The 10,389-nt window shown below is 32.8% G+C and overlaps 1 protein-coding gene across 1 annotated transcript; it reads left to right on the forward strand.

The window, feature by feature from the left end:
• Nucleotides 1-3,013: 3,013 nt before the first annotated feature.
• On the forward strand, nt 3,014-8,691 carry LOC149227300 (uncharacterized). Its single transcript, XM_089377745.1, has 3 exons — nt 3,014-3,624; nt 5,569-5,913; nt 7,302-8,691. The coding sequence occupies exons 1-3, from the start codon at nt 3,295-3,297 to the stop codon at nt 7,896-7,898; spliced, it is 1,272 nt and encodes a 423-aa protein (XP_089233871.1). The 5' UTR covers nt 3,014-3,294; the 3' UTR covers nt 7,899-8,691.
• The last annotated feature ends 1,698 nt before the right edge of the window (nt 8,692-10,389 follow it).

The following is a 10,389-nucleotide window of genomic DNA, read 5'->3' on the forward strand; positions in this document are numbered from 1 at the left end:
CTAAAGTTGATATTGATATTGATATTTACTTGTTGTATGTGTGAGGGCCTACACGCAGTCAATTTCACTTCTACTTAACAACACTGAGAATGATTAACAGTTTAAAAGTGTCATGAATGAAACGTTCATATCGAATGATAATAACACTGCCGTTGCACTCAGTGCTTTTTCTGGTTTTTAAATTCTGCTTGAGTTTATTAATGTAATTAATCATTAATTTTATAAATAAATTATATGATTATTACTTAGTAATAAATTTCAATTTCCATAAAATTTTAAAGGTCTAGTTATCATGAGGAAAATATAAATATATAAATAAATTTGATATAATAATATTATTATAATTAGATAGAATGAGGTAGATTTCAAAGTACACATATAAACGTAAACGTAAATATGTAATGTTTAACATTTAACACTTTCAATTTAATATCGGCCATATCAATCTAATTATTATTATTAAAATATAAAGAGATTTAATAACACTAAAAAAAATGTAGGGTGAATAAACAAAAATATAAATAAACCAAAAGTATGGTAACTAAATAAAACCTTTGTTTAACTCGAGGTATGGTAAATAAATAAAACCTCTTTTTATATTTACTCCACCAGCCTAGATCCATGTAACTCCGGATCTATTAAGATCAAGTCTTTCTAGGTGTAAACCTCTTTTGAGTGCAAAACTTGAGGAAAGATTTCCACTTCGAGAGATTTGTTTTGAGTTCAAAACTTGAGGAAAAGTTTGCACCTCGAGAGATTTGATCCCTCTCCGCTCTTGATAGATCCAGAGTTAAACATGAATCTAATCTGGTAGAAAATAAGACATTAAAATGTTATATCAATTTTTTTATTTTCTTATTTATGAAATAAACTACTCACTGTTACATAATTATTTATAGGAACTACTAAGTCTTACGTATCATAATTAAAATTTACATACTTGATTTCCTTTAAATTTGAATTTAAACTCTATTAAACACTTATTAATATATCAATAAAAATTATTATTATAATAATTATATAATCATTGAACATAAATTACAAATTATTTAAATATATAAATAATAGCCAAATCATTGGCAAATTGAAATGAAGAAGGATATTTATTTTTTTGTGGGAATATGGTCAATTTTGTGGGTCATGTTATTTTGAAAATAAGATAAAATTAGTTATTTTGAAAATTTTATATAAAATATAATTTTTAATTTAAGGTAATAATGGTATGTTTTCTTTTAATTAAAATAAGATTATTTTTATAAGATATATTATTTTATGAATAATATATTAATTATATTAAAATTTATTTTAATTTTAAATTTGGATTTGAAATATAAATTTAAAATTAATATAATATTATTAGTTTTTACATTGGTAATAATAATATTATTAAAAATGTTAGTATTTTTTTCAGATTATGTTTAAATTATGACTATTAACAATAAGAGATAGCTCTAATATTAATAACAATGACTATATCACATGTTAAAGACAATGTGTAGATTGTGGTTACTGTTTTGAGATGCAAACTATTAAATATTCTTTTTCACTTTGATATTTATGTTCTTATTTGTGTTCATATTATGTTCCAAAAACAATGTAATAACTAACGGTATATAAAACTAATTTAACTATCAATGTCATTATCATATATTAGAGATAATGTGTAAATTTTATTGAAATAAAGTGAATTGTATGTAATACATTATTTTGAGAATAATACATTAATTTCATTAAACTTTTTACTAATTTAGAAATTGATTTTAAAATGTAAATTGTTAAATTATTATTATTTTCTATTTTAACAAAAATCAATTTTGAAATATAAAATTTTAATCTATGTAATATGATTTTTTCATTTTAATACTAATATTATTAATTATGAATATTAACTATATGAAATAGTTTTAAACATTAATAACAATGTCTATACCATATCTTAAGACAATGTTTATATTGTGATTATTACTTTTGAAATAGAAATTATCAATTTAATATGATAATATTTTTCTTATGTGTAAATTGTAATTACTAATTACATTATGTAAAACTAACTTAATAGTCAATATCTTTATCATATCTTACAAGCAATATGTTAATTTCTATATAATAAAGTAAATAATAGTCAATATCTTTATCATATCTTACAAGCTATATGTTAATTTCTATATAATAAAGTAAATTATATGAGATATATTGTTTTGAAATAATCCATTAACTCTACTCAATTTTTTTCTAATTTAAAAATATAAATTCTTAATTTAAATTATATATATATATATATATATTTTAATTATTCATAATATTCTTATTATATTTTATTAATTATTAATTATAAAGTGTAATGACAGTAAATCACATTACAATTTTTGTTGTTCATGCATTTAGAACTATTAAATCTGGTTCATCATCAAGATTTAGATGAAGATTTTCGAACCTAAGTCTTGTTCATCATCACTACTTGGATAAAAGTACTTTCATCGAAATCTTAATGATAAACCAGAATTTCATCAAAGTCTTGATGATGAATAAACTTAATGGTTCTAAAAGCATAAACAACAAAAATTACAATGTAATTTACCAAACACATTTTCTCATATCATTATAAATAACAAAAAAATTACACTACAAAATAGAATATTAATATAATTGACAACATATTTATTATATTATTTTGTTATATATTAAATTAGAGTGTAGATAGATAATTTTCTTTCAATGATAAAACTATAGCAGGCCAGAAATAATATAAGATTCTCACCAATTTACTCTACCAAACCAGACATAATGAGATAAAATTTTAATTAATAAAATAATGAATTCCCACCCATTTACAGCTACAATATAGAAAAACCCAAAAAACACTGCCCCAGCTTTAAGCTGAATCACAGCCAACCTCAACTACATCCCATTAACAAAAAAAGGAAAAGGGTGAGCCCCCACCTGCATCGATTGAAACGTATTATTCCTTTTTTTCCTAAAGGAACAAACATGCTGCGGCTGTCCGTTTGTCTGTTCACATCATCTAACGGCCCCTTCTCTCACACACATTCTCACATACTATTTGGACTACACTCCTCACTCCACCTATAGTTTGGTGGGTGAACTTTCCCTTCCCTTTGGTTTTCCATTCTTCCAAATTCCATGACCAGTCAGCCCTGCCAGTGTATGCCCCTCTTCTTCTATACATAGGAGCTTGAGACCGCAGGTCAAAACCCAGAAAGAGACCCATTCCAATGCTTCTGGGAGCCGCCCAGTGAGCTTCAGTGCACAACAGTTATCTTAATCAGGAGCCAAATGGGTCGGAGGTCCAGGAGCAGGAGGAACCAGATGCTGGCGAGGTCGAACCGTGTGAAGACACTGGCTCCTCTGAAGGAAGAGCCCACTGCCCAGCCATATGACGATGAGGATTCTGCCAAGAAATACAGCCCATGGGGTGGTCTCAGGGATTGGCTCAGAAATCGAAATGTTGGGAATACTGGCTGGCTTATGTACAGCAACGGCAGAAGCAGCGCTGGAAACTGCTCCGATCTTAAGCTCCTGCTGGGAGTTCTAGGATGCCCTCTGGGTCCTATTGGTGTTACCAATGATCCGCTTCCCCACCTGTCCATCAAAGATGTCCCTATTGTAAGTAATTTCGCCTGGTTTTTGGAAAATTCTCGAGTGAATTCTGTGTTCTGTGATTTGGGTTTTGATGTGAGGGTTGGAATTCTCATATAGAGAATGGTGTATCAAAGAGCTGTCTCCACTGTAAGTAATTGTGCAGGGGTTTTGAAGTCTGGAGTCAATTTTGTTCTCTGTAATTTGGGTTTTGATATGAGGGTTGGATTCTTGATAGAGCGAATGGCGTTGGGCTGTGGCTTGGTTATTACGATGGGATATTGCCATGCAACGCCATGCAAACAGTTCAAGGTCAAACCCCAGTAGGGGTAGAGCTGGTCCCTCTTGGAATTGAATAAGAACTGCCCAAGGCCTGTCAATTCGATAAGAAGGGCATAACTTGGAAGATTGTTGGTTTCTCTTGAGACTTAATAGTGAACGTCATAGGTTATTTTATCATTTTTAATATTAAATCATTTTGATTTTGACAGCAACGTGGAATTCCCCAAGGTCTGTCAATTTGATAGGCAAGGCCTAACTTGAAATTGTCCAAGGCCTGTCAATTTGATAGGCAAGGCACAACTTGAAATTGTCCAAGGCATGTCAATTTGATAGGCAAGGCACAGCTTGGAAGATTGTTGGTTTCTCATGGGACTCAATAGTTAACATAATAGGCTACTTTATCATCTCTAATGTTGAGTCGTTTTGGTTTTGATAGCAATGTTGTAGTGCCATGGCCTGTCAATGATAGGCAAGGCATGACTTGGAAGATAGTTGGTTTCCCTTGGACTTGATAGCGAATGGAATATGATACTTTTTGCTTCTTCAAATTGGCTAGTTTTGCTTTTGACAGCAATGTGGAATTGCCCAAGGCCTGTCGATTTGATAGGCAAGGCAAAATTTATGAGATTGTTCCTCATCTGTTTTATTTGCAAAAATGTTTGGATGGTTGAATTCCTCAATTTTTTTTCTTTTCTTTAAGCTAGCTTCTTTTATTGTGATGAGACGAATGGGTGCAGATCTAGTATGAGAGGGAGTCATTACTACCATTCATTTCGCTCTTCTTCGGGGTATCCACAAGGGCGAGCATAAGCACTAGCAAGCCACTTGGTAGGACTGGAACCTTCATGGGCTTATACTAGCTACCCGCTTTCACTGACCCAGCAAGCCACAGTTGACTAAACTTTGATTTTTACAGTGTTTATTCTTCCTAATGTAGCACTGAAAAGTGTTTTGTATAGTGGAAACTGGAAACCCTTTTGGAATTTATGCAGAATGTTGTCTTTTCTATTGTTTTTCTGTCTTTTGTTTCATAAGCAAAACCTCTGGGTCATTGAAACCTTTTGAATTTTACAGAGTATGCTTGAAACATAATTTGGTGAATGTTTTCCTTTCATTTATTTCTGGTGCACCAAAAGCCCTAGAAGGAGTGAAAGAGCCCTTTCAATGTGGGAAGGTATATGTTTGCATGAAAGATTTTTTGTCTGTTAGCAGATTTGGGGACACAGTTCTTAATCATAAGTAATTTGCAGAATGTATTGTTATTTGAAACATAGTTCGTAAATGTTTTCCTTTCGTTTATTTCTGGTATACAGAAAATCCTAGGAGAATTGAAAAGCCTTTCAAAGTTGCAAGGTATATGTTTGCATGCAAGATTTTAGTCTGTTAATAGATTTGGGGATACTGTTCATAACTTTAAGTAATTTGCAGAGACTATTGTTATTTGAGATATAGTTGGTAAATTTTTCCTCTAATTTATTTCTGGTGTACATGAAAACCCGAGTAGGAGTGCAAAAGCCCTTTCAATGTTGCAAGGTATATGTTTGCATGCAATTTTTTTTGTCTGTTAGTAGATTTGGGTGCACTGTTCTTAACCTTTAAGTAATTTGCAGAGGGATGAATTATTTAGAACTGTGATGGTCTCGGACAGGGATGCATGGTTATTGATATTTTTTTTCTTGATTTGGGTAGGAAACATCCTCAGCACAGTACATTGTGCAGCAATACATGGCCGCCACTGGCTGCCTCAAGTTTCAGAATTCGATAAAGAGCTCATACATAGTGGGTAGAGTCAAAATGGTATCCTCAGAAGCTGAAATGGCTACGAAAGCTTGTCGAAATTATTCACTAAAGGCTAGCGAAACTGGATGCTTTGTATTGTGGCAAATGATGCCTGATACGTGGTCAGTGGAGTTAGTTTTGGGTGGGAGCAAAGTTCATGCTGGAAGCAACGGGAAGATTGTCTGGCGGCACACACCCTGGCTTGGTTCACATGCTGCCAAAGGTCCTCCTCGGCCTCTGCGCCGGGCTCTTCAGGTATGTCTATTCCGATGGCACAAGAACGAGGATCTTTTGGTTGCAGAATGTGTTTAAAAATCAGCTCGTGATTCAGTGAAAGTCGTATTTTTTTAGTATGAAAGCATGTAGACTAGGCCTAGGATGAAGAGCAAATTGCGAGTCCAGTAAGTAAATGCGTTAATATGACGCATTTTATTCGTTTTTACAGCTGGTCAGAATTCAATAAATTCTTGATTTTTTTACGCATGCATGCAAAGTAGGTTACATAAAGGTCTATTTTAGTGAAGGATGATTGTCTTGGTATGGTATGGTTGTTTGAATGACACCTTTTTGGCCAGGGTTTGTGAGTCTAATACATGCAAAGTAGGCCTAGAATGAGGATCAGATTGAGAACACAGTGAAGTTAAAAGCATTCGTACAACTATGTCCATAATGGGCTTCAACAGCTGGTCAGAATTCAATAAAATTCGTGGGTTTTCTATGTTTGCATGCAGAGCTGGTTTAACACAAAGGTTGATTTTGGTAAATGATGATTTTCTTGGTTTGGCCAGGATTTGTGAGTCTCTATGATCAGGCTAAGTTTCGGTAAGATTGGTGCGAGTGTTCATGTAGTCTAGGTACTAGGTTTTAGGATTAAGTTGACAGAAATAGTACAGATGATTGTCGACTAGTTTTCCAGTTAGGGTGAGAGAACCAGTGGTTGATGTCTTCAAGTGAGTGCTTGCAGATTATGGCCTAGATTGCAGTTTGATCCAATGAGAAATAAGCAAATAGATTATGCATTGCTGCTTGCAGAATAGGCTCTTGGATCAGGTTGTGATTAAGTTAAGACTTGAGAATTTTAGCATGAGCGGTTGCAAAAGATAAATAGAAGAGAGTTCAGACTGCTAAAGTTAGTTTTATGGAGATTGTTGCGAAACTTGAAAGCAATTTATTGGTGGTTTGTCTAATAATATCTCATATTAATGTGTTTATAATGATGCATGTTCTTATCCTTGGTTAATTCCTTTTCCCCTGTGGTTTAGATCCCAGGACATCAATCACTGCATAAGGTGAATTATTAATGAAAAACTCTAATTTTGTCTAATTTCAAGCAGTGGTAAACTGAATGTCTAATTTAATCAACCATGTAGATTTTTCTTTTACGTTGGGTTTTTCAAATTTAATCAGTCATGTAGAATTTTTTATGAGTATCAAAAGCAAATGTTAATATTTAGTTGTTTTTATTAAACTTGAAAAATATTAGAACAAAACTGCATGTATGTATGTTTGCAATGGCAATTTTTTTTCGAATGCAAAACACAATTCAGGGGACTGAGCTTAGGAGCATGGAAACTATGCAGCTTACATTAACTTGTTTTGGTGATGATGCACGTTCTTATTCTTGTTGACCTTTCTATTCTCAGGGTTTAGATCCTAGAACAACGGCAATCATGTTTGCAAATGCTCGTTGCTTGGGAGAAAAGAAAATTGGAGATGAAGATTGCTTCATTCTAAAGCTTGCTGCTGATCCTTCAACTCTGCACGAAAGGAGTGATGGACCTGCAGAAATTATCAGACATGTGCTTTTTGGATATTTCAGTCAAAAAACTGGCCTCCTTGTATATTTGGAAGATTCCCATCTTACACGGATTCAAGCCACTGGAATAGATGTTGTTTACTGGGAAACCACCATAGAAACAACTATCAACAATTATAGAGCAGTAGATGGTGTGATGATTGCTCATTCAGGTCGATCAGTTGTCACTCTTTTTAAATTTGGAGAGTGTTCAATGAGCCATACCAGAACAAGAATGGAAGAAACATGGACAATTGATGACGTGGTTTTCAATGTGCCTGGCCTTTCAATGGATTTCTTCATTCCTCCTGCCGACATTATCAAAAGTGGATCAGGGGGCGATGTCTGTAATTATCAATCTGATGGAAAACCCATGTCGAGGAAGCCTCAAAATGGAATCTTGCAACAAGTGCCTGTTGGGGGATCAAAATGCATGGTTAAATAGATCTGTTAATAACATTTTTATAGGTTTGGATTTCTAATTCTGATACTGCCTCAACTTTTCACTAGGTACTTCTGTGAAAGTTACAGGATGCTTGCAAGAATCCCCTGTATCATATGGGAACTAACAATTCAGAGCATTATGACAGTTTTCAGGGAGAGCAGTATTTTCTGACAGTTGTTGAGAATGGAATACCATTTTATTATACAATTCCTGAAAAGCATAGTTTTGTTGCTAGGTTTCAGCGAGTTTGGAATTTTCTAAAAGTAAAATTGCGGGCAAGGCCCTGTCATCTCCAGTTTGGCAGCAGAATAGTAACAGTAGTTGACATTGCTACTTCGGATTCACATGCCGTATGAAGTTGCCAGCTGAACTGCATTTCTGGCTTTTCTGAATAGAGCATTGAAGTTGGTAACATTGCTGCGGAAATGCAATCATCTTTTGGCTAATGATTGATCAAGTTGCAGGGCCTTTCTTTGTATGTATATTGGGTTTTAACCGGTGTGCAGAGCTGTGTAGTTCTGTGTGAATCTGGATGACCTAGTCTGTCAGTAGTACCATTCTCTGTCCGAGTTTTTGGTTAGGATCTCTAGCTTCTAAAACTACATGTATATGTTGAAGATTGCCAAAGATTGTTTTGAATCAATCTGAAAAATATATAACCTAATAAGGGATTTTGTTTGAAGCTGCTATTGTTCAGTGTGCTGAATAAATGCACTACGCTTTACTTGCAGCTCCCATTTTCCCCAGGCTAGCGCCATTTTAAGCTAATTAATGTTTATTTCAATTTTATGAAGCCAACTGTCAACTGTTTTGTTCAATGGAGCTCTTAGTTACCAATACTCTACTGCTATGTGTTAGACTTTGAGCAAGGTTTAACAATAAGTTATAACGTTGCACCTGCTAAGCTATAGTTGCAATTAAGTGCAAATTTAATTTAACTGTACAATACTATTTCATTAGCAAAAGCACATGCTCAATTATCTGCTCTGAGGCAAGAATGTTCAGGAGCACGGAAGACGTGAAGGATCCGGGGCATGCCAGATTCTAACTGCAGTCGATGGGGTTTTGTTGGTCATAGACTTCAATGGGACCAGAATGCAGTTGACACTCCGAACATTCTGCCATTATAAATGTCTATCCAAGATGCATGGACACTAATTATGATAATAAACTACTGTAAGTTCACTACTTAAGGGTTCTTTGAGAAGGGTTCTTTCCAGGTCATAACTGCCGTGATTATTGATTAGGGTTCTTTGATAAGGGTTCTTTCCAGGTCATAACTGCCGTGATTATTTCTAAATGGCTATATGTTTCTAATTCCTTTATAAAAGCACGTCTAACCTTGTATAAACCCAACAAGCTCTTCAAGTACAAAGTGATTTCATGCCTTTCCATTTTGATTATATTATTTTTTAATTACATCAGAGCAAACATATGCTATAAAATACATATTATTTTTTTAATTACACAAGAGCAAACATATGCTAAAAATATAGAATGCAAAAATAAAAGCTTTATTTCATCTATAGAATGCAAAAATAAAAGCTTTATTTCATCTTGATTAGATTATTTTTTCAATCATGTGCTATAAACATAAAATAAATTGAGAAAATGGATGCGAAATTTAGCATGGAGCAAATAATAGATTATTTCAAGTCAGAGAAAAGATAGGCTATAAACATAAAATAAAATAAATTGAGAAAATAAATTTAGCATCATCTAAATAAATTGAGATTCTCAATAAATTTAGCATCATCTCCATCTTGATTAGATTGTTTTTTAATTATATTTTTAATTACGGAAGAACAAGGATATTTTATAAACATAAAATAAATTGAGAAAATAGATGAGAAATTTATCATCCAGCAAAGAATAAATTGAGAAAATAGATGAGAAATTTAACGTCATTTCTATCTTAATTAGATATGCTATAAACATAAAATAATAATAAATTGAGAAAATAGATGAGAAATTTATCATGTAGCAAAGAATAGGGATAAATTGAGAAAATGGACGATAAATTTATCATGAGCAAAGAATAGGGATAAATTGAGAAAATGGATGATAAATTTATCATGGAGCAAAGAATAGGGACAATGAATAGAGACATGGTAAAGGAATTGAGACAATGGATGGGAAAATTAACATAGAGATAATTTATAGACACATGGTATTGGATTGAATAACGGTTTTGCAATTAAAATTTTTATAGGATTATTTATCAGTTTTTTTTATATTATTATTTTTGTGTTTTTATCTAAAACTAAATTTTATAAATTTATTAACAATGGTAGGGTGTCATTAGTTTAGTTGGCTAGTTCAAGTGATTTGAGTGTTTTGAATTACGAGTACCAGGTTATGGGATGAAGTCTTAAGGCCTTGCTTTTATGAATAATATTTGGCTTCACTTCATGCCCCTATTGGATTAGATTGCCAAATATTGCAACACACTGGTTATCTAGGGTACCATTCTTAAAATAAGAGGAAGTGC

The sequence above is a fragment of the Pinus tabuliformis genome, chromosome J (genome assembly GCF_031772625.1).
Source record: "Pinus tabuliformis cultivar Carrire ecotype Pingquan chromosome J, CPIR1, whole genome shotgun sequence".
Taxonomy (NCBI): domain Eukaryota; kingdom Viridiplantae; phylum Streptophyta; class Pinopsida; order Pinales; family Pinaceae; genus Pinus; species Pinus tabuliformis.